Source organism: Podarcis erhardii (assembly GCF_964252035.2).
Source record: "Podarcis erhardii genome assembly, chromosome: 5".
Classification (NCBI taxonomy): Eukaryota; Metazoa; Chordata; class Lepidosauria; order Squamata; family Lacertidae; genus Podarcis; species Podarcis erhardii.
In genome coordinates, this window is record NC_138509.1 from 67,928,500 (window position 1) to 67,953,465 (window position 24,966).

The 24,966-nt window shown below is 41.4% G+C and overlaps 2 protein-coding genes across 7 annotated transcripts in view; both read right to left on the reverse strand.

Annotated features, from left to right (window-relative positions):
• RBP1 (retinol binding protein 1) overlaps positions 1–6,986 on the reverse strand; it is a 38,964-nt gene extending 31,978 nt beyond the window's left edge. Inside the window, exons 1-2 of the mRNA XM_081861673.1 lie at positions 4,491–6,986; positions 3,566–3,744 (exon numbers count right to left, since the gene is read on the reverse strand). Coding sequence (XP_081717799.1) covers positions 3,566–3,744; positions 4,491–4,563 — 252 coding nt within the window. The 5' untranslated portion in view covers positions 4,564–6,986. The remainder of the gene's footprint in view (positions 1–3,565; positions 3,745–4,490) is intronic.
• Positions 6,987–8,791: 1,805 nt separating this feature from the next.
• NMNAT3 (nicotinamide nucleotide adenylyltransferase 3) overlaps positions 8,792–24,966 on the reverse strand; it is a 36,020-nt gene continuing 19,845 nt past the window's right edge. For all 6 annotated transcript variants that reach the window (XM_081861657.1, XM_081861658.1, XM_081861656.1 and 3 more), the window contains 3 exons: positions 22,811–22,994; positions 16,963–17,072; positions 8,792–10,052 (listed from right to left, as the gene is read on the reverse strand). In XM_081861657.1, coding sequence (XP_081717783.1) covers positions 9,643–10,052; positions 16,963–17,072; positions 22,811–22,994 — 704 coding nt within the window. In that variant the 3' untranslated portion in view covers positions 8,792–9,642. The remainder of the gene's footprint in view (positions 10,053–16,962; positions 17,073–22,810; positions 22,995–24,966) is intronic.

Sequence of the window (24,966 nt, forward strand, 5' to 3'; positions counted from 1 at the left end):
GTCTTGTTGCTTTTAATAAAGAAGTGTTACTAGAGAACTGTCTCCAGCATAATATGTCAAGAGAGCTGAAATCACAAACCCCACGTCACAACATCTAGTAAATTACTAATTGTCTACTCAGAAGAAAGCCGCATTGAGTTCAGTGGACCTTACTCCCAGGTAAGGACATGTGGGGCTATAGTGTTTTATCTAGGCAGCCAGGGCTCTTCCAGATGACAAAGTTTCCAGATCAGTGAGGACCACTTGCTTTTTAAAATTTTCCCATATATACAGAACTCCCTGTGCAGCTTTTGGACTGCTATCTGTAGCTTTCCCCCTCCGTGTCAAATAACTGGAGTCAAATAAGTGTTGTTTACTTTTTATAATACATGGAAGATGGACCTCTCTTGGGAGATTCTGGATTCTCCTATCTTGGAGGTTTCTAAGCAGAGGTTGGATGGCCATCTGTCATGGATGCATTCGCAAAGTTTCCTATGTTGCAGGCAGTTGCACTAGAAGGTTGGCCCTTGGGGTCCTTTCCAGCTCCATGTTTCTACGTTTTTCTGCTCCAACAATATTTCATTATGTTCCTATCATTTTATGTAATTGTATCTTGTATAAATTATAAAAAAATTATAAATAAAACGTGTTCTGTTTACAAACAAAATATTTAAATATCTGCCTTTCTACCAGTAGGCTGGGTGGGCATGGGCATAGCCAGGGTTTTTGTTAAGGGGGCAGGCTTTTTTAGGGTGGGGCAGAACCTCAGATTTGTATTGATTTTTTCATATTGGGGGGCAGCTGCCCCCCTGGCTACGTCCATGAGGGGCACAGTCAGAAAAAGGTTGGGAAACACAGCATTAGCTTTATCTTCAGTTTATTTGAAAATATGTGCCTTATTTTACTGGGAAGCAGAAGATATAATAGGTTGTCTAATCTTTAAAACTCTGTAACTGCTGTTTTTTACAGAAAATAATTCCAGTACTATAGAATTTATTCATCTTTCATTGTGAAATGCTTAATGGATGAAACGAAAGTAGCTAGTTTCAGATCCCATTCATGCCAAAAATAACTCAGCTCAACACTAATGGATCTAAGGCACTCTAGATTACCAATCAAAGGGACACAATGCAGCTAATATAAGCAATGGCAAATCATATTCAGCCCTTGCTTCTATTAGCCACATTGTGTGTGGGTTCTGTATCTGGGTTTTCAAACTGTTTAAAGCAGTGGTTCCCAATTGGGAGTCTGCGTAACCCACGTAGGGGATCCATGGCACCATCCACATAACAAAAACCACCACAGAGATGTCAAATAGTTCATAAGTAGGGGGTCTATGGATTGGATTTTGAAAAACAGGGGGTCCACAGTACTTACCGAATTTTGAGCCACTGGTAAAAAAAAATCTTAAAAGCCATTTGATTTTAACTTCTGCGTGGACTAGCCCTCCTACACAAGCTTTCGTGGTCAATCATTCTTTGCTTTGTATAAAATGTACAGATAAGCCACCTGAAGCATGACCATCGGAATCTGCACCTTCTGGCATATCAGATGAAGATTGAACATGTACCCAGTGAAGAATTGCACTAATTGGCCGTTGCTTGACTGTTTTTAAGTGAATGCTGTTTCCTCAAATATGCCCATGCCAAGACCTTAAGAAATAACTAAGCTTTCTCACCTAAATCTACCCTGCATTTAACATTCCTGGATTTTGAACTCCCAGCTTTCAACTTTAACCTGTGGGATAGAGATGTGCAGAACCTATGGCATCTGAAAAGTAGAGCTGAAAGACCCGATAAAACCAGATTCTCCAACAGACTGAACTGCAGCATCACATTAGCCCTCTTTAGATGATCAGTTACCAACATGTGAATGGGCTTTCAAGAACATTGGCTAGCCTTAAATCCTAGACACTGACACATATACCCATATCAATGCAGGACTGGCATTAATTTGAATGCACCCACTCTCAGATGAAAAAATGTTCCTGTGCCTGTGGAAGGAGAAGCACACACATAACCCCTCTTTAGGTAAAGGTAAAGGTACCCCTGCCCGTACGGTCCAGTCGTGTCCAACTCTAGGGTTGTGCGCTCATCTCACTTAAGAGGCCGGGGGCCAGCGCTGTCCGGAGACACTTCTCGGTCACGTGGCCAGTGTGACAAAGCTGCTCTGGCAAGCCAGCACCAGCGCAGCACATGGAAATGCCGTTTACCTTCCCACTATAAAGCAGTACCTATTTATCTACTTGCACTTAAGGGTGCTTTCGAACTGCTAGGTGGGCAGGAGCTGGGACTGAAAGATGGGAGTTCACCCCGCCGTGGGGATTCGAACCGCTGACCATACGATCGGCAAGTCCTAGGCACTGAGGTTTTACCCACAGCACCACCCGTGTCCCAACCCCTCTTTAGAACAACATAATTTACACATTGACCAGAGTGGAAGCTGGGGAAAGAGGGAAACTGAGAGAAACCAGAATTGATTCACCTGTTCCTATTTCCAAATGACAGATGAGGGCTATTGCTGAAACAAGCATTCTCTCTGTACTTTGCATTCTTGTTTGGTAGCCAAACCTACCTAGTTGGGCAGGCAACACATGCCCCCTTTCCTTGTATTTCAAAATTCTTCCATTTTTCCATTGTCATGGGATAAAGAGGAAATTTCTGCTGTTCCAAGGCTAGAGCAGGGAGCACCTCACTATGAATGTGAGAGTCTACTGTTTTAATTTCTCTCTTTTTAAAAATGCCTCCCTCAGTCAGATAACCTTGTGCATTTTCACTTTGGGAACCTTTACTCTTTTAGCAGTATCTTGCTCTCAGAGTAAAGCAAAGGACAGCAGTCAGGCTCTGACTCAGCTAAGCAGCTTGGTATTAGCGAAACTGTGCTGCTAATTGGTATTCCTTCTTATGAGCCACACAGTATTGTTTCCTTGTCAAAAGCTAAGAGCTCACAGGGGAGAATTCTTGGTGCTGTCTACTTCTGTTAAGGATGATGCTTCTCTTTCTGGTATAAATAGCTGTTTAAAGCATGTGCTGTCTCTCTGGGCTGATTCGGAATTGTTAGCAAAAGGTGGGCAAGAGGCAGCAATTGCCTTGCTTCTGCTACTCGACACAAGACGAGTGGGATCATACTGTGCCAGCAGCACCATTTCAACAGGCAAGTCTAACTGAAACACAATAAAGCATACATGTTGACCAAAACAGGATTGGAAACTACTTGCTTTATAAAACGAAACAGAGACACTCACCCCCCAACCGAGAATCAAATGTATATAATTCAAGTTTTATAGTGCAACCCTATGCATGCAGGACACAATTCCAACTATGTTCAATAGGACTTGCTCCCAGGAAAATGTGTGTGGGAGGACTGCAGCCTGAACAAAAGACAGTGACTTAATGTCTAGCAACACATTTATCATACGTAAAGTCTGTACTGATTCTGAAACTCTGCCTAAATATAGCTGTCAAACACAAACAGTTTCCTGGGGGGGGGGGGAACCACAGCAAAATGTCTGTGACCATTATGATGCAGGGTTTGGAAGCTTTTTTTTGTTTGTTTGTCATGAAACAGTTGCTGTTCTCATTCTTACCATGCATTTGCGATCATCCACCCCTGTTAAATCTTCCTCAAATTCCTTCCCTATATCAAAATCCATGATGTAGTTTTTAAAAGTGCTTAGTGTCTTAATGATCATGTGATCGCCATCTTGAATGATCTCTTTGTCCGGTTTGAGCATATTAGCTATTTTTCTCACAGCAATATTTACATCTGAAGGGAAGAAAGAGACCAGAAAAGAGTTCTGTAAAGATCAAACCTCTGGAGAAGCTTTGAAGATTTTCTTTTTTAAAAAATAAACTTGTAGTTCAATACAAAGTGAGGAGGTTTTAATACTTATCCCCACACAGAATGAAACGATAATCTTGTCAACATATATAGATACTTTTGCCTAAGATTTGGGCCAACCTTAACAAACTACAGTTCCTGGGATTCTTTGGGATAAGCCATGTCTAGTGTGGATGTGTGAAAGTTGCTATAAAACTCTAAAAATACATTCAACTGAAAACTATTACTTACTGCTACTATAGGTATAATATACCTGTTCAATGAGTTTCCTAATCAAATTTGTAGTTCAGGCTCTGCTACTCTTGTTCTGTCCCTAAGACTGTACACTTCCTGAGGTAAAAGGCTTGCTATAACACCAGCAATGTATGATAACTTCTGGATAATTAATTTTGATAATTCAGAAGTGTTTATTTATGATTATATACTTAACTTCTGGATTTTATTTCTTGCTCTTCCTATTGTTGAGGCACTTTTTATAAAAATATATAGAGAGGCATGGCAATATTAATAAAGAAACTCAGTAAAACCAAAATATTTTCATACAAAAGCCATACAGAGTGAAGTGGGACAATGTTTATGTGATTGATGCTACAGAAGAATCAGATTCAGCCCGGAAGGTATGGAGCTACGGTTGTGTAATAAATAAAATAAAATAAATAAAAGAATCTTACCTAATGCTTTCAAATACTCCTCAAAGTTGTCATTACTGAGCATTTTCCAATAGCCATTGAAATCGGCAGGCATGGTTGGTGCTTGTGTCCTCGTCAATATCAAAGCCTTTCAACTTGTGTGTTAATTCTGCACCATACAGCTCAGAGCTTTTTGCTGAGGCCAAGTCTGAACTCTGGTTTCTTTTATCTGTTCTTCTGGCCATGTAGTTATGCTAGTCCCTTTAAGCCGATTAGCGTCAAAGTGTTACCTTTAAATCCCCCCAAATATCTGAACCTTTTAGCTTGCTAATGACAGCAGGATGGCTTGATTTAAATGGACGAGGTCATTGCCCTTCTATACCGATGGCTGTATGGCCACCGATTAGCTGAGTTTCGATTTTAACTTCTTTCCCTTCCATGCGGCTAAGAAAAGAAGATGGCTTCTCCTGATACAGCATATCTTAGTGCTATATGTAGTGGACATACTAGGTGATTCAAGAAGTGGCAAATTATAGTCTCTGGATCGTCTGAGATCGTTGCCCTCTGTCTTCCAAACCTGTACTCCAAAGAGGTATGAAAGTTCTACCACACAAAAGGAACTGGATTCTGAATTGCTATATTTTGCTAAATTTATGAAGGAATCCCTGAGCAACAGGTGTTTGGAAGGAGAACTAGATGGCTATTAGATGGCGGAAAAAGAGCCAGTCATTATTCATTGAGCCTTTTAGTATTGGACATGCACCCCGATTTCAGTTGTCACCTAGCATCTCCAGCAGGACAGAATGTTTTATTAATCAGCTGAGATAATGCGACGTTTTTGCAGCCTAAGAAATAAGCAGTCCTTCACAGAAACCTATTAACTTCAGTGCAAGTAAGCTGGGGGCGGGGTGCGTACACACACACACACACACACACACACACACTGTGCAGTACTGCATTATTCAACAATACATTGCTGCTCGAAAAGAATCACTTGAGACTGTAAAGTCTTCTCATCACTTAGGAATACAGCAGGGAAATTTCGAACACGCTGCAGAACAAATAGTTTTCAGTGTAGCATGAGCTCAAGGTTAAATTAATTGAGTTAAGAATTCCAGGGCATTAGCTGCTGTGCCTCTGGATAAAGGCTAGCTCCTTCTCCCATGGGGCGCAAGGTGGCAGATTGTAATAATCCAGATTCTTATATGTATTTGATGATGTTTAGTTCAGAGTCACACAGTACTTATTTCACATACCTAAAAAATCTGAAATTAACGACCCATCTTCAAACTCTCCCCATTAACATCTGATAGGCATCCTGCTGAAAACAACGACCCAATATCTAAGAAATTCTGAAAGCCGAGGGGTGGTGGGAGAGATCCCCAGAGAAGCCTGCTCTACTTTAAAATCCTGAGTAACAAAGCCTAAGTAATTTGTGGCGCAAGGGGAAAATCTGGCAAGAGAAAATCTGCCAGTGGCAGGTGATTTTTAAATTTAAAAAACACAAAGACAGAAAGAACAGAGGAGCTGCGCCATCTCATGATAGGAGGGAAAACAACTTAATATGGGGTTGAATCTCTATGCCAGCGGCTCCCATTTATGGATTTGTGGGCCATATACTATTAGCTGCACGAGTCTGGCTTCTTTGCAATGGTGTTTGTGAATACCATAAACTTGCTTACTTGTGTTAATTTACTAGTGTGGGGCTGGAGCTTTGATGTCCCAGAGTGGACGGTCCTGGAACAGATATGCAGGCCCCTAGAAGAATCACCCAGTGCAAGAGATGAACCCCTGGCAGAACATGGCACAAAAAAGCAGGACTGCCAGGAGCCAGGCTGTGTCGATTTCATGCCCTCACCTCACACTACAGGAGCAAGTAGAGTGGTTGCATACCTCAGAACACAGCAAGGTGGCAGTGGAAGATACAGTGTACAGAATGATTCCTGCTGCTCACCAGAGAAGGAAGAGATGTGTGGTGGCAGCAGCTGATTCCCTATGGAGGGGGACAGAGGCAGCAGTGTGCAAAGGCATGACTCATGGTTTCAGTTGTCTCTACACAAATGTACAGAGTATGGGAAACAAGCAAAAAGAACTTGAGTTCTTAATACAGGATGGCAAATATTACCTAATAGGCATTACTGAAACCTGGTGGGTCGAGACTCATGAGAGGAATGTAGAAATTGAGGGGTACAATCTGCTCAAGAGATATTGATCAAACAAAAAGGGAGGAGGAGGAGCATTATAAGTGAAGGATGTGCACTGTGAAGTAGGTTAGGCTGAGAGTGAGCAGCTGGCTAAAAATTACCGTAATAGCTCATTCCATGAACTTCACAGCTGAGCAGGAGTTTGAATTCAGGCACCCCTTGTCTAAAGTCCAACATCCTATCCATTATTATTATATTGCAAGTTCTACCTGAAAAATGGACAGAAATTGAATCGATGAAAAGTTTGCCATATGGCACCCCAGTTTTGATTTGTCCTCCTTTCAACTTCCCTTGCTTTATTTTCAGCCCCACCCCCAAGCAGGGTAAGGACAAGGGAGTAGAAGAAGAAGAAGAAGAAGAGTTTGGATTTGATATCCCGCCTTTCACTCCCTTTAAGGAGTCTCAAAGCGGCTAACATTCTCCTTTCCCTTCCTCCCCCACAACAAACACTCTGTGAGGTGAGTGGGGCTGAGAGACTTCAAGGAAGTGTGACTGGCCCAAGGTCACCCAGCAGCTGCACGTGGAGGAGCGGAGACACGAACCCGGTTCCCCAGATTACAAGACTACCGCTCTCAACCACTACACCACACTGGCACATTGATTGTCAAGCTCTAAAAGACGCAGAAATAGGTGTGTTGAAACCAGTTTCCAGAAAAATTTACCACTTCATTTGCAAGTTATAAACATTCTTCCAAAAGTCATATGCAAAATAGGTATTTTATGAAGCTGTATGCAAAGCAATGTTTTATATATGGTATTCTGCAACCACCAGATTATTTCAGAATGATAGCAGACCCACAAAATTCAAAGAGGGAGTAGATGTGCCCCCCAAAGCACCATCCCTTATCATCTCACATTGAGCAGGAAGGTTTGAATGGGAGTTTTCTACATGCTAAATGTACTTAGAATCCTGCTTGTGCAGTGTTATTGGTCACAGGAATACAGTGTAAGCGTACTCAGCCAAACATGTGAAGAAACCCCCTTCAGACAATCCTGCATCTGGGGTAGAACCAATGGAGATAGAGACAATGGGCTGTGTCTTTATTCTCTCACACATTGTCTGAACTGCTGAGTAGGCCAGAGGAAAGAAGCATCTTTCAGAATTCTGACTTGTATTCTCCTCTCTTCGTAATGAGGTTGCTGAAGACATTTTTATAGATGATTCCCTGCGTTTGAGCAGGAAGGCAAGGCTAGACTTATTTCACTGGCACGAACCACATATAGACAATGCTCCTTTGAAATATTGCCCTGAAGTAATGGAACTCACAACTGTGTCTTCTGGGTTGGCTGGTGTTAAGATGAAATATGTTGGATCTTCTCTTTTGTTAAAAGCTGAGCGGGTGTGCCCCATGGCAGAAAACTGCATTGCTGTAGTATCTGTGTCACTGAAAATCTGTTGTGCCTGACTGGAAGCAGTTGCCCATCCATTGTGCTTAGATCCAGCTCCATGACCTGCTTAATTTCTGCCTGGGGAAATTTGTAACCAAGAACTAGTCTCTGGGTTTGTCTTTTGCTTCCTCCCTCCCACACCTTTTTTCCTTTTGTGTCATGTATTTTCGATTGTAAATTCACACCTGGTCTTTGTTTATTGGATTGCAAGTTATTTCTGAACTTTGTAAGCCATTCTGGGAACCTTTTTCAGCAGAACGGCAGAGTTAAAAGACCTTATATAGCTTCCACCCCCTGAATTTATTAGAAGAGCTTGTGAAACACCCATACAGATGTAAAGATGTCAGCTACAGAAAAATATACGTTTTCTCTCTTTGCGTCTTTAGAAACACAAATGCTGCAGTGCTAAAATACAATTTACAAGAAATATTATAAGTCCATTTATGAAGTGAGGGTGGAGGAAGCCTTCCTTGCAAATCCAGTGCTGATAAGTGGGACTGCAGGCAACGGCTTGACAACTTTGCAGTAAAGACACTGAAAGCATTGTGGAATTGCGATGTGGCGAAAGGCTTACAAAAATAATTCACAACATCCAAAAAGAAAGAAAAGAAAAGAAAAACCTCAAACAAAGTCCAGACTTAGAATTATAGAATTGTAGAGTTAGAAAGGACCACAAGGGTCATTGAGTCCAATGCCCTGCAACGCAGGAATCTTTTGCCCAACATGGGGTTCAAACCCACGACCCTGAGATTAAGAGTTTCATGCTTTATTGGCTGAGCTACCAAGAAACAGAAGAAGATTGTAACATCACAATCCCACACCACACAACGTTGGAAGTAAATCTTATGGAAATCAATGGGGCTGACTTACAAGTGAATTGTTTAGGATCACGTGATATTGGAGCTTGTTTTGATTCACTGTCAATAGTGATACTTAAAATGATAAACTTCTTTGCATAACAGATGGCAAGGCAGAAACCAAATGCAGCAGGCAGTCCTTGTTTTAGATTTCCAGTGCCTATAAATAGACTCCAGTGCTTGCAAGAAACATCAGGTGGAACGAGGACTCTCTTCTTCATTCATTTCAACAAGAGGAAAGACCTGGATCTACATCCCTATTAAGTGTGCAAAACTGTCTCCAACGCTGAAGTTCAGTGGGGAAGTCCCTTTGTGAACAGATAGGCTCATTCATCAGTTCTTCACCACAGCTTTTGACTGGCACAGACGGATTTTTCCATAAAATGAATTACTCCCATATTATCACAACCAAGCTTACTTTCCTTTACAGGCATATTGTTTAGGATTGCCACTCTGAGAAGTGGGTAACTTAGGGCTCAACCACACATCTACCTGCCCTGCTGCTTTCCCCCAGGAAAACCCACTGCTTACAGCTGAACTGGAGCAAAAGTCAGTTGGGTTTTCTCTGAATTGGCATTTGCCCTGATTTAGTGCTAACAGTGACTTTTTTGAGGGAAATAAGTAGGGCAAAGGTAATACTATTCGGACCCATGCCTAAAAATCATAGGAAAAGTGGAAACCCATTGAGACCCATGATTTCTAGGCACAGGGTAAGCAGAAGTGAGGACAAGCCCCATATTACCATCAGTCATTAAGAGGGCTGACGACAGAACAATATCGCTTAAGTGGCTGCAGCAAATCCCCTTCATTTCTTCGTTCAGTCTCATCCGTGTATATATTGTGTTGCTTAATATAGGAAATAACAGAATCTGGAACGAGGTATTTCACACTTTGCCCTTTGCGCAAGGCGTGCCTTATGTTTGTGGCACTGATTTCATTTTGAATCCATTCCCTAACCAAGTGGATATTGTGCTGGTACCTGCTTAAAAGTGCTGACTGAGAGATAAACTGAGAAGGATTGTTGCCAATGCGACTAATACAAACCAACCCAAATTTTCCCACTATTTCTAAAATGTGTTCTTCCTTCCAGAGGTTAGGTGTTTGAAACGTCTTCAGAACATCAGCTCCACACAGAAGTTTTAACTCAGGGACAACTGCAAGAACATAATATCATTTGCATTATTTTCTTTTGCTGAAACATCCCCTTTAGATGTACATTTATATTTGTAGTTTATACGAACACACACACTTAAAATTCAGTTACAGATAGGTAGCCGTGTTGGTCTGCCATGGTCAAAACAAAATAAAAAAATTCCTTCCAGTAGCACCTTAAAGACCAACTGAGTTAGTTCTAGGTATGAACTAACTCAGTTGGTCTTTCGTGCATGCACACGAAAGCTCATACCTAGAACTAACTCAGTTGGTCTTTAAGGTGCTACTGGAAGGAATTTTTTTACTTAAAATTCAACCAGCATCCTGCTAGAATCTACTGAAGTTAAGGCTGCTTACACAATAAACCTTTAAAGTACATTCTTTCCTCCAAAGAATTCTGGGCACTGTAGTTTGCCTCTCACAGAGTTATAATTTCCAGCAACTCTTAAGAAACCACAGTGCCCAGGATTCTCTGAAAGAATGTGCTTTAAAGGTATAGTGTGTATTTGTAAAATCCTCCATAAAGTGTATTATTTCAAATGGCAAATGGACATCATATGCCTTTGCCCACACGGACCCACCTGTTCCTGCAGTCATTCTCAGAACCCCTCCTGCTCGTGCACACATTCATCCAGCAACAACCATGAACAAAGCCTTCTCTGTTGTGCCACCAACATTTGGGAGCAGCCTCCCCACTGAAATAAGGCATACTCCAACACTTTCACTTCTGAGGCATGTTAGAAACACCTTTCTTTTCTAGCTTCTTCACTGCCTTGTCTACCATTATTTTTCTGGTGTGTGCGTTTAACACGTTCTGTCTCCTTTCATCTTCTTCATAAAGTAAACAAATGCAGTCTTTTCAGGATCTTTCTTCAGATAAGCTTCTACAAGAACTTAATAAAGCCCTGGCTGACTCTTTCTTACTCCAGCAATATCCTTCTTTAAAGGATATGAATGCAGGTTTCCAGAAAACGAGTGAACATTTAAGCCCACTTATTATACATCTTAATTTGCTTTTCAAATAAGAATATGCACACTAAGGAAGATCTCCACAATAACAAAATACAGGTTGCTTATTATTACTATTAATAATTTTATTTTGAAATTTTAGAGCAATCAATCTGTTCAAGCTTTAAGGACTGATCCACATATTTCAACAGAGGCAGCTACAAATGTGGATAGGTCCAACTTGTAATGCAAGGAGTTACAGATTCTTTGGGTTTCCAACAAAAGTTTCCATGTAGCAATGCATGACCATCTCTGAGCTCATGCTGAAAGTGGTCAATAATTTATCAGTTTTGGAAATGAACACACATTAAGACCTGAAGGACACTGGCTCTACCACCTTCCCATGCCCAAAGAAGTACAGGTACCTTTGGGCAGGGCAGAGACATGTGGCTGCTTCAGGAGCTCCAGTAGGAAAAAATGATGCTATGCACACCACTCCCACTGGGTTGCACAATCCTTCCCATTTGTAACCACCCTTGATTAAATTCTTTGAAAGAATGGGAAACTCATAGAGTTTCCAGCAAATATTTAGAGGTACAGTCATGCAAATATGCATTCATTCATTCACTATCTCACTCATTGCAACACATAGTTACACACAAGACTCTGCTTTACAGCTGCAAATAAAACGTTTTAAAAATGATGTAAAGTGCAATATACAAATGTGACACTAGATGGTGACAGTGAGGTATGCCAAATTCAATGTATTTTTCAAAACGTTTTTTAAAAAAGCATTTTCACAGTGTGTTTTTTTATATGTGTGTAGAATCTACCAGTTTCCTTCTCTTGTGTTGATGCTTTAGTTGATACTTTAGTTATGACAAACCATTATTTCCTCAGTGATTGTACAGAGAAAAAGAGTGTGGTTCCCATGTACATATGGGGGCAGCCAACTTCCCCACCCACACATATAGTGTGCCTTGTAGCCTTACAAGGGCAATGTACAAAAAAGAGAGGCTGCCCCTGCTCCATGGGAATTGCAAGTGGGAAGGGAGCTGTTGAAATTAGGTCCTCCTTGTGAGATTCTTACAGGCATCTAGACTAGATTGATTCAGCAGGGGTTACACCCACACCAATTTAGATAGATAGATGATAGATGGATGGATGATAGGATGTGTGTGTTTGGAAAAATCCAAACTATAAAGCATATTCTGAAGCTTGGGGTAGAGATTTATCTAGCAGGTTCCCTCTGAATAAAGATACAAGCAGCCCTCTTTGACAACCAACATCAAATGCCAACATGGTCAAGCAACATACAACACACTATCATCCATCATTCCCAACATTAAAATGTCTATTTTAAAAAATTGTAAGAACAGCGTAAGGCTCTCTCTTCAGAAAGGCATCAAATCTTGAAACCAGAATTGAACAACTAAATGGCTTTTTAAAGAAGGTTGCTGATAGAATCAAGTCTAGAGGGACAAGAAACAGGAATATAACTTCCTTAGACTTTTGAGGGCTACTGTTAAATAATGATCTTGCAGTTTCACAACTGATAATGGTTTTTCTAAACTGCAATTCCAGTAAGAGTGATTCAGTTTCTGTAGCATACTTGAACCTTTTTTTATTTTTGGTAAGGTTCTGAATGGAATATCTGAATCAATACTGGTAGCAAAAAAGTTATTCTAATACTCCATAATACCCTGCCAGAAATACCCTGCCAGAGTTAGCTAAAGGAGAAACTGCCACCAGCACAAAGCAGCTAGCTTTAACAGCCTGCAAGATCTCATTAAGAGACAAAACTCTCAAACCAAAACAGGTAGGAAACCAACCAGGTTATCTGCCCAAGTTCAATTTGAAATGAAATAAAGATCAAGGGTCTCTTATAAAAAGGAAAAGACTACTCTGTATGTGATGCTAAACTCGGTGACCCTTGTCGGAGATGTGAAGACCTACTAAAATAAGTTACACAGAAGCAGAAAGCGTTTTAAACTGATAGCAGCCCTTGTAAATATCTCAGAGGACCTTTCAAAAGGAAATAGCAAATAACTGAGATGTTCTCAAAAATGGCAGGCTTCTGTTGTACTAACAAGAAAGTAGAGATTTCAGAGAAGCCAGGCTCATTGAGAACTCATTAAAGTCCATCTCAAAGGAGATGCAAGCTTTACAAGGGTCTGAGTTCTTCTCCAGCTCAGATTGAAATCCAAGCTGGAGAAGAATTATAATATTTCCTGGTTGACAAATATTTTGCAGTCACGAGAGTGTTCTCTCTTAGCTGAGCTGAAGAAAGTTTCTGTACGCCACAGATCATTCAACCCACCCCCGGAAACTCCTTTAAGGAGTCTTGAAGGATGGGCTTTTTTTGACAGTCAGACATTGCACAACCTGCTGGATGTTGTACTTTCAATGTACGCTGCCGGAATAAAAACTAAGGTGTGGAAGCTTATTTCCCATGAGTGCTCCATCTGCACCCCCACTATTCACCCTGCAGTCTCTTTCCTTCCCTCTGTTTAATGTAATGGCATGACATTGAATAGAGGGTGATTTATGGAGCCAAAATGGGAATTGTTTTTCTTTGTTGCATACAGTAAGGGAAAAAAGTATTTGATCCCCTGCTAAATTTGCCCGTTTGCCCTCTGACGAAGAAATGACCAGTCCATAATTTTAATGGTACATTTATTGTAGCTGTGAGAGACAGAATAACAGGAAAACCCCCAGAAACCCAGAAGACAAAAGTCAGAGATTGATGTGCATTATAATGAGTGAAATAAGTATTTGATCCCTTTGCAAAAGATGACTTAGTACTAGGTGGCAAAACCTTTGTTGGAAATTACAGAGGTCAGACATTTCTTGTAGGTGGCTACCAGGTTTGCACACATCTCAGGAGGTATTTTGTCCCACACCTCTTTGCAGATCCTCTTCAAGTCAGTAATATTTCGAGTCTGATGTGTAGCTACTCACACCTTAGAATCATAGAATCATAGAGTTGGAAGAGACCACAAGGGCCATCGAGTCCAACCCCCTGCCAAGCAGGAAACACCACCAGAGCACTCCTGACATATGGTTGTCAAGCCTCTGCTTAAAGACCTCCAAAGAAGGAGACTCCACCACACTCCTTGGCAGCAAATTCCACTGTCGAACAGCTCTTACTGTCAGGAAGTTCTTCCTAATGTTTAGGCGGAATCTTCTTTCTTGTAGTTTGGAGCCATTGCTCCGTGTCCGCTTCTCTGGAGCAGCAGAAAACAACCTTTCTCCCTCCTTCAGCCCCCTCCACAGATTTTCAATGGGATTAAGGTCTGGAGACTGGCTAGGCCACTCCAGGACCTTAATGTGCTTCTTCTTGAGCCACTCCTTTGCTGCATCCTTGACCCATTTTCAATGCCCTGGCTCAGGGAAGGAGATGATTACCCAAGATTTGACGATACATTGTCCCGTCCATCGTCCCTTCAATGCAGTGAAGGTGTCCTGTCCCTTTAGCAGAAAAACACCCCCAAAGCATATGTCCCCTCCATGTTTGATGGTGGGGATGGTGTTTAGGGGGTCGTATGCAGTATTCCTCCTCCTCCAAACACGGCAAGTTGAGTTGATGCCAAAGAGCTCGATTTTGGTCTCATCTGACCACAACACTTTCACCCAGTTCTCCTCTGGGTCATTCAGATATGCTTTGACAAACTGTAGATGGGCCTGTACATGTGCTATCTTGAGCAAGGGAACCCTGTGGGCTCTGCAAGATCTCAGTCCTTCACAGCGTAGTGTGTTACCAACTGTTTTCATGGTGACTATGGTCCTAGCTGCCCTGAGATCATTGACAAGTTCCCCCCGTGTAGTTTTGGGCTGCTTCATCACCGTTCTCATGATCATTGCAACTCCACGAGATGAGATCTTGCATGGAGCCCCAGACCGAGGAAGGTTGACAGTTATTTTGTGTTTCTTCCATTTGTGTATTATTGCACCAACTGTTGTCACCTTCTCACCAAGCTGCTTGGCAATAGTCTTGTAGCCCAGTCCAGCCTTGTGCAGGTCTACAATCTTGTCCCTGACATCCTTGGACAGCTCTTTGGTCTTGGTCATGGTGGCTACTTTGGAATCTGCTGGATTGATTGCTTCTTGATAGGTGTCTTTTGTACAGGTACTGTAACGAGCTGGGATTACAGGTAAGACCTCTCCCTTATAGCAGGTGCTTTTAATCTCAGCTCGTTACATACAGTGAAGATATCAGGTAGCCTGACATCTGGCTGGTTGATAGGGGATCAAATACTTATTTCACTCATTATAATGCACATCAATCTCTGACTTTTGTCTTCTAGGTTTCTGGGGTTTTTCCTGTTGTTATTCTGTCTCTCACAGCTACAATAAACCTACCATTAAAATTATAGACTGGTCATTTCTTCGTCGGAGGGCAAACGGGCAAATTTAGCAGTGGATCAAACACTGTCCCCCCTCACTGTAGTTAGTATTGTTATTGTTAGTATTGGTCAAAATAGACCCACTGAAATTGATGGAGGTTAACTTAGGTTATTGGTATGGGTCTACTCTGTGTAGGACCTTGCTGAACACAAGCCTAAGAATAAAAAATGATCTGAGATCTTTCAAAATTTGTTTCTTGAGCTAAATCTCTGCATGCTTAGCGGAGCTTGCCTTTCTCTACAAAAAGTTCTTCCTTAAGTTGTGTTGTTGTTTTTTAAAGCAAGCGTAGAAAATATAATTTAGAAATAGTTAAGTAAAAGGGGTGTTGCAGATGCTGGGTTGGATCCAGGGCTCCCTCCATTTGTTGAAGGGACTTCCTCATGTTAGAGGAAAGTCAGCATAATTCATGGTTGTGGAATAACCTCCCCTCCAAGGTGAGTCTTGCACTATTGTTGTAGGCTTTTTGACAACTGGTGGAATGGATGCTCTTCCATTATCCTGCATTGCTTTTCTATACTCCTGTTAACTTTGCTGTTGGTTAGTTTTGTGTTTTTATTTTACGATTTTTAATAATAATTTGTACTGGGACTATTTGGAGAAGGGCAGGCTGCAAATACAAATCATATATCTATATGTATATGACCCTGGCCTATGATCCACGGGACAACGGGGATAACAGTAGTTACTAACACATTGTGCAAGGTACATATGGAAATTTTTAGCATCAGGCAAGCCTGTCAACAGCATGGGAGGGATTAAACCTAGCTTGGGAGAGATAAGCTAAAATCATTCACTGCTTGCAGGTGGTTGAAGAACATCTGTTGGGGTCTTGACTATGCATTACTAAATAGGAATTAAAAGCTCATTTAGGAGTACATGCAGGGAAGAGCGAGCAAAACTTGGGAGGAAGAGAAAAGGGCTAGAAAGGGAGCTAATCGGGAATTAAAACAAAAAAAGCATAGTTGTGGTTTTAAATTGAAATTTCGGCATCACTGGAATCCGTAGCATTTTCCAGGTGTTCAGGGAGGTAGGTCATGACACAACCTACGCACATTCATTACTGTACTGCTTCACAGGTTCTCAAACTACAATTTGAGACATTTTCTTTCATTTGTTTGTGAAACATGAATGCACACAGTGATGCAATGGCACTGCTGTGGCAGGCTCTACCTCTGTACACTGACATGTACAACTAAACACACAGAAATAAATTTCCCTCTGATTGCAAATCCTGCAAAGTTGTCAGCTGCTTGGAGAGAGCTCCCCACATGCTGTATGTGCAATGGATGCGAGGGAAATCTTGAGGCATGCTAACGAACCACAGGTAGTTGGTAGGGCAGAATCAGCCACCATGATACCAGCAATTCCTTTGTCCACACCTGGGAAGCTGCATCAGATACATCTCCCACAGCATTAGTTTCCCAACTTTTGACCCCTGGCTCCAGCCACAAGCATAAATAAATGCCCTATTTTCCTACTTAGGCATGGGTATTAATCTGATAAAGGTGCAAGGCATTATCATGTACACAAGGAACACTACCGAAAGCAGTAACAAACCTGTGAGTGATGAAGCAAACGATGCTCCGGCAGCCTTTTCTATGGGCCAATTGTTTTCTCCGGGCAGTTCCTTGATATGGTGTGATTTAAGCAATTCTTTGTAATGGTGCCTGTGTTAAAATAAAAGGCTCTGTGTAAGGTAATCCTCTCAGAGATACACAAAGCGATTATCTTGCACTTTCAGTTTCTAAAACTCAATCGGCTTTTGTGTACTTCAGGGCTTAATTAGATGGCTGGAGAACTTGCCATATTAATTCTGTGCATTGCAAGATTTGTGTCAATGGCGGCTCACATTCTTGTCCTAACTTGAACATCTTCGATTGACCATTATTTCTTTTTAACGTTGCTTTTACTCCTCTAGGAGATATAACGCATGTAAAACAGTATCTTTTGTTGGACTTCAGCTTTATAACACACAATAAAATGTAATAAAGATTTCAGGCATTTACAGAATAAGCTGCAAAATGGTTACATAAAAAAAAAAATCGCTCCAATTTCAAAAAGAGGAGAACAACAACAAAAAAGGTCATTGACTAGGCTCGAAGTTCTTCTTTGAGAATGTCCTATAGAATGTTTTACTTTTTATTCTTTTGAATGGGAGACACCAACAACATAACAGGAACTGCTTAGTTAGCTCCACAGTTGTTTGGATCCAGGCTGGCAAGGAAACCAGGAAGAGCTTTCTAAAAGGTGAGAACATAGAAATATGGAAGGGAACAAACGGAGTAACTCAGCACAGCAAAGCTTTGTCAGGAGATAGGTAAAGCAGATGCTCAGGGGTGTGAGGCAAAGGTGGTGACATCAAAGTGGTGACATCAACAGTGACATCAAAGCTTCTTAGTTGCCCAGACCAGTGACAAGCCTGACCCAGATCCTATTTACAAGGATCAAAGTGTCTCCCATGTGGCCTATTTGCGTCGAGAGGCTTCCTTGCTGATGTGACTGGTCTCCTTTGGGGAAGGCTGGATTGGGACATGCTGAATCGTGTCCTCACATTTCCCAGTTGATAGCAGTTCAAGACCCACCATGGAGCTCAATACTGAAAAATTCAAACACAAGCCTGCAGCTAGATTCCAGGAGCAGTTTTCTTCTACAATCAGAACCTATACCATTCAGTGTTGGTTTGTTTGTTCTAAATTGAACCCACTACTCTACAGGAATCCAAATGTAAGGAATGTAAAGTGAGCACAATGAATATGGTTGCCAAAACCGGTAGACAACTGTAGAGCTACACTCTAAGCAAGCTGCAAGCAATGTGCCAAACTTATTCCGAGGCCTACAAAGGTTAAGAACAAGCTCAATTCACCTCCATATGAACTTCCTCACACCTGAATAAGCAGAAGTTGTAGCTGTTTAAAATGTTAAAGACAGGAAGAAGGATTTTCCTCCTCTTGCATTCCTCTACTGGGAGATGTGCCAAAGCTTGACATCTTAAGGCTGCAATCCTATCTATATCTACACTCTCCTGGGAGTAAGTCCTGCTAAGCTCGTGGATGGGGGGAATTATTTCTAAGTAAACATGTATAGGGCTGTACTGTAAGTTAGATACATCACAACTAATGCTGATTTGTTTTAACTGATGTTAATGTTGTATTTTTTAAAATGTTGATATCTACTCTGGAACCTCATGGTGGAAGCAAATAAGAAATCCCAAGAAATAATAATAATAATAATACAGTGGTGCCTCGCAAGATGGAAAAAATCCGTTCCGTGAGTCTCTTCGTCTTGCGGTTTTTTCGTCTTGCGAAACAAGCCCATTAGCGGCTTAGCGGCTTAGCGCTATTAGCGGCTTAGCGGATCAGCTGATAAGCGGCTTAGCGGATCAGCTGATAAGCGGCTTAGCGGATCAGCTGATAAGCGGCTTAGTGGCTTAGAAAAAGGGAGGGGAGGAAAAAAAATCCGCAGGAACTCGCAAGACATTTTTGTCTTGCGAAGCAAGCCCACAGGAAATTCGTTTTGCGAAGCACCTCCAAAATGGAAAACCCTTTCGTCTAGCGGGTTTTCCGTCTTGCGAGGCATTCGTCTTGCAGGGCACCACTGTAATAATAATACAGTGTTAATTAAGATTAAGAAAAAAGCACCAGCTTTGGAGATGCAGTTTGCCAGCTGTAATTCTCAGTTTGATTCAGCTAGATATATGATCAGTGTCAGGAGTGCTGCATAGAAAGAATCCAGCCAAGCCGAGACACAGTATGAGTTGAGGATTACAGAAAGTACCAAGCTATGTGACGAATATACATTCATTTTGTACAGAGATTTCTTACTACGGTTTGATTATATTTTGCACTTTCGGCAGGCAGTACGTCAATCTACTCATATTGCCTAGCTTTTAAAGCATAAAGAACATACTTGCAAACTTGAATAGAAGGTTTTTTTTCTTCTTCTCTCTTGACAATTCTCAACACCTCTTCCCAAAGTCTGGTGTTGATGCTTTCCAGATGCAGCATCACTAGACATTTTACTTATTTATAGAAGTCCTCAAAGATTAAGCAAAGCAGCTTGTGACAACTGCCTAGCAGAATCTGTTAAGCATTAATTGAATATTGTAATTTTACAGGACAAGGAAGAAGGCATGCATGAACTCTCAAATCGGGTAATGTAAGAGAAATGGGAAGAGAGCTGGATTAAAAGACAATCAAGCAACATTTCTTTTACCGTATATTTTGTAGAATCAACAGCAATTCCTTCTTGTCAAGACTGAGGAAGGAACATCATAATAATAACAACAATAACAACAATAATAATAAACAAAATATAATTTAGATTCCAGAACTGCAGGGGGCTGGATTAGATGACCCTTGTGGTGCTTTCCAACTCTACAATTCTATGATAAAGCAAGATGCAATGCCATTATTGGAGAACTAGAATGTGATCTGTGACAGACATGAATAATTGTCAAGGCATGGAGACAGGAACAAGAGTATGTGCCTGTGTAGAGAAAAAGTAAGTGGGAATAACAGGATAATCCTTCCACAGTAAACTAGCATAAAGATCAGTACAATAGAATGGTAAGCAGGTTTTCAGTGCCTTCAGAAGCGAAAAGTACAAGTGCCTAAAAGAAGGACTGTGCCTCGTAGCTCTATGGGAGAAAAAGGTAGAGAGACATCTGAGATGAACTCTGAGAAAGAGAATTTTGGCTTCTTTGTTGAATCAGTTCTGCAGGACTATGACAAGAATATCCAAAAACTACAGAATGAGAAAATATCAAAGTGACATTGGTTGCAATGAAGCACAACGTACCCAAGCTGCAATGGTTCTAGGGGTTGCTCGTGCGTAAGCTGGTGCAAACACCTGGCTGGGTTGCCTGAGTGAACCTTTTCTGTCTGGACAGCCACTCACCCGTGGCTGCCTCAATCGCTGGCAGAATCCGTCCGTGGGCGTTTCTTAAACTTCTTCCAGCAAAGAAGCTCTTTGACGCCTAGTCTTCTCCTACTCTCTCTGCGCGAAAGCCTTCTGCGCAAGGAGGGTGTAGGCAGCGGAGGACCCCCACTCTCCCCGCTGGTCCCCGGCAAGGAGTCATGGGACCGCCTCGCCGCTTCCCCCATCTGCCCCCCTTCTCCACTGGTGCTACGCTGATTCTCTTCCCCAGAAGATGGGCTGCCTCTCCCAATCCCGGGACGCTCTCTGGAATCTCTCTGGATTTTGCTCTCTCCCTCCGGCACTGATGGCAGTTCCCTGACACAAGCCTACCAAAATTAAGCCTATAGAAGCCAGACATTAGCAAACAACTAGGTTCACTATTTTAATCTGATGCATATCAAAAGATGTCAGATGACTGAAGCAAGCAAGCCAAAACTCAAGAAAGCACCCAGATTTTTGGGGGGCGAGGACAGGCAGAAGGAAATCCAGGATCCCTAGCTGAGTTAACCTGTAGAAAAAACCTTCCTTGTCTCACAAGTGAAAGACTGATAGACATTTGATCTGCATAGGTGTTTTATTGAAATGTAAGACAAAAACATTGAAGTATACAAAGGATACAGGCCTTCCTGTGATCAAATGAGTTTTGACACAGCCCTCCAGTTTTGTGTCTGCCATGCCACAGCAATGAAAAATGCATTCAGACACCCATTCTAAGCCATCTTTGTTAATGATGACAATGCCAGACAAAGTTTTCCTTATATGAAGCAAAAAACCACACAATCCAAGGTGGGTCTTCTAAGGACTTCAGATTGTTCAACACATGGCCTTAGAAAGCACAAGAGACTTGGCATGAGGAGCAGAATATAAATTTAATCACAGGAATGCGAACAGCATCTGTCTGGAAGCAAGAAAAAAATACTACCAAAAGACATTTGGATGAAGCAGACATCAGGGAGTCATGGCTGTAAATGAACCTCAGACAATGAAACAGATAGCTGTATTTCATCACCATGTATCTCACAGGTGCAGATCCCTTCATATGTTAGTGAAGGGGTTCACACAGAGAAAGGGACAATGGTTTTGTGCAGCTGGCCCTGCTTCCAGCATCACAGTTAACCCCAGACCCATCCCCAACATCCTAGACATAGCTAGGCAAGCCTGAGTACATATTTCTTCTCTACACACAAAGGCTTTCCCAGGAACTGAAGTCTGCACCATCAGGACCTCAGGTATGCCCATATATGCTTAAAGGGCAAGGCATCCCCAGTTCAGATGCTTATGAGTGTTACAACCTGTTGTAGATTGGGAGGGGGAAACTCTCTTTAGAGGAAGTACATTAACAATGTATTCCTATGCACAGGGGGATGTTTACTCCCAGGTTAAGTGTGAGTAAGAGCCACAAAATACAATGGCAATCTGGAATAAACATAGACAGAACTGAGCTGTAATACTGTAATAAAGTGATTGGTAGAAATATCTATACAGCCTTCCTGTTGGAGAGGAGCACTGCATTACGAGGAGGGTAACTGGGCTCACCTTTGAAGTTCATCCATTTGGTTGAAAAGTATTAGTTTTCAAACACCAAAGGATATTTTCACTTAATGTTTATAGTGGCTTAGAACAGGCATGTCCAAAATCCATTTTGGGGGCCTAATCCAGCCTGCTGGTTGGTTTAATCCAGCCCCTGTGGCAGTTTATTTCCTGGGGTTGGCCCTTTGGTCTGCCCTCACGGCCCTTTACTTCATCAAATCTGTCCCTCTTCGGAAAAAGTTTGAACACCACTGGCTTAGATAAAAGTTACCTAGTACATGTGATAAGTTGCTGCACATTAACATGTTTGATTCAAAGGGAGAGCTTCTACAAAAAATAATAATCTAAGTTTATTTCTACAGGTATGACTCAAAGATTATCAGAAAATCTTGCTCCCCTACCTACTCTGAGCTACAGGCCCAATTTGTTGGCTTTGAAGAACATACATGTTTAGCTAGCAATAATCTAAAATAGAAAAATATTTATTTAGCTTTTCCTGTTATGCCATGATTGGAACTGTATACAGTGATTAGAGTATTCTTCACTCAGGAAGGTTATTGTTGTAATGAAATATACATAACAAGATTAACACAGCTTCCAGACTGTCCATTTAACCCTCCGCACTGTGTATGTGTGAAACCATCCAGTGGCCTGATGGGCTTCAGTACCCCTTTAAAAGGTCTTGGCTCCTTCCCTGGGAGATCAGCCACTTCTTCACTGCCAGCTTTACATTTCCCCTAGTCCTTCTCAAGACATTTTTGGTACACTGAAAGCCCAGATTTGTAAAAATGTAGCATAAGACCCCACTCACTTGAATTTCATTAGCTCATTCTACCCTTGGCGTATAATTTCGTAGTGCTGGCAAAAGATTCATAAAATACAGCTTATCTGAGATACCCCATGATTCTTTTGATCATCCAATGCAGAAGTAACACACACACAGAGACATCATCATTACCTGAGAACCACAACAGTCTCACTCCATTGCCTTTGCTCACTCTCCCAAGGGTCTACTCTGATCCAGTCGGAGGTCTCCAGTGCAAGTTGAGCCATGGCTATGCGATGCTTTGCTGCCGCCAAACCTTGCTTTCCATAGTCATCATTAACTGGTGAAATTATACCTCCAATCACTCGGTACTTTCCTTGGTACAGGGAGAAAACAGAAAGACAACAGTCCTTGTATATCTGTTTTGTAATGGTGATAAATGAGGAAATGAAAATTATGTAAACAATAAAAAGCATTGTTCCCTCTCCTTGGCGATTAAACTGTTCAAAGTTCTATTACTGAAGCGTCAACTCCATTAGATAGTACTAAAAGGAAAAGTGGATGTGTGTAAAGCCTTCTGCAAATAGAAACATTTTTCATTTATAATGCATAGGATTAGACAGACTGAAGATAAGGCTAATGAATTTTTAGTTCTAGCAACTGTACCAGAACAGTTTCAAGATAGCGCAGTTGATGAATGTTTTAATTGACCAGTGTTTATTTCTTAGTATCTGATGCATACTAGCTAACAAGATTATCATGCCTTATCCACATGCTGAAGGAATAATGCCATGTTTCTGTAGATGTTTTCTGCCACTCTGCTTAATAGTGCACAGCAAAGCAAATCAGGACAGTCAAGGGAGAAAATGGTTAATAAGAAAGGTTTTTCAGACCAAGACCAGAATGCTATGAAAGAAAAAAAGAGAAATCTTTAATTGGGCTTATCTACGACAAAGATCTCCATCCATATGATTGACCACGTTAATTAAAATGGAAACAGAAGCCCTTATTCTTCAACAGTGCAATGAAATCTTTGATGTAATAAGATTTTCAAGGCAGGCCCTAATGTCCTCAATTGAGGTTGGGGAAAGTCAATATGATGTTTTCCTAAAAGTTATCAAATTTATCCAAGTATAAATAGCAAGGGAAGCCTGCAGGAAGACAAGCTTTCATCCATCTGTTTCCCAACACTCTGGGGTGGATGAAAATGTCTAGCTAAATAAATGATCACAAATATTTTCATGGATTAACTTTGGCAACAACATCAACCTAGAACTAATCAAATATACAGCATTACTTATTGTGAACATGTGAAGCTGTATGACCTATCCAAGTTCAACCACTGGTCCATCTTAGTGCAGCGTTGTCTGCTGACTGATAACAGCTCTTCAGATCTTGAGGGGTCCTTCACGAGATGCTGGGGACTCGGTTTGGGACCAAATTAATGCAATATGTGCATACCACCACTCAGCCAACAATACCTCCCCCATTGCCTTCTTTATGAGCTCCACAGTTCATCACTGCAGTTCGGCGCTTTATTGGTTTTTCTAGTTTGTGCTTTCTTACAGCTGTTGGGTGGTACTCAGCAAAATAACTGCACCAGTGGCAAGGATTAGTGTTAGCACAACGGGATTTGCCCCTCTCCTCCCCATGTGATCCCCAAATCTACTCTGGGTAGTTGGGAGAACCGCTGAAACAGATTTAGGGGCTGCATGGGGGGAGGAGAGCAGGAGAACATTCTATTGTTCAAGAAGAAATATTTGCACTGTTGGAATCCACCTCAGGGCTACACTGAACACAACCCATTATCATCTGACTTCCTTCCTAGCTGGAGCTGCTCGTTTTAGGCTAGAGCAGCCTATGAATTTTAAAGCTCCTCTTGCTATAATTTAACCAGCTGTAAATTTTGCCAGTATCCAGGAAAAGATCTCCAAAAAATATTATTGCCTAATGTGAGCCCTCACCCTATAATAAAGTAGCAAAATCCTTATCTATCTTCTTGGCATGAGTCAAATGATTGCTCTGACATTTTCCAAAATCTCAGGGTTAGCAGATGCTTGGGAATGTTTTCTAGCATATTTTTGCAAGCAGAGGCTATACACGAACTAGCCATGATAGATGATTTTTCTAATCTTTTTTTTAGTAGGTTCCAGTAATGGGCACTCTAGACTTTGCCAGAGTAATTTATGGCCTCACTTCAGATCTACACTTTAATAGAAAGTGCAAACCTTTCTATTACAGTAAAAAACAAACAAACCAAAAACTGAAATGAGGTCATAAAGTGGTATCATGTTTATTGCTGACCAATTACTCCAGGTCATGCTCGCTACAATTAAAGTTAAAAAGTA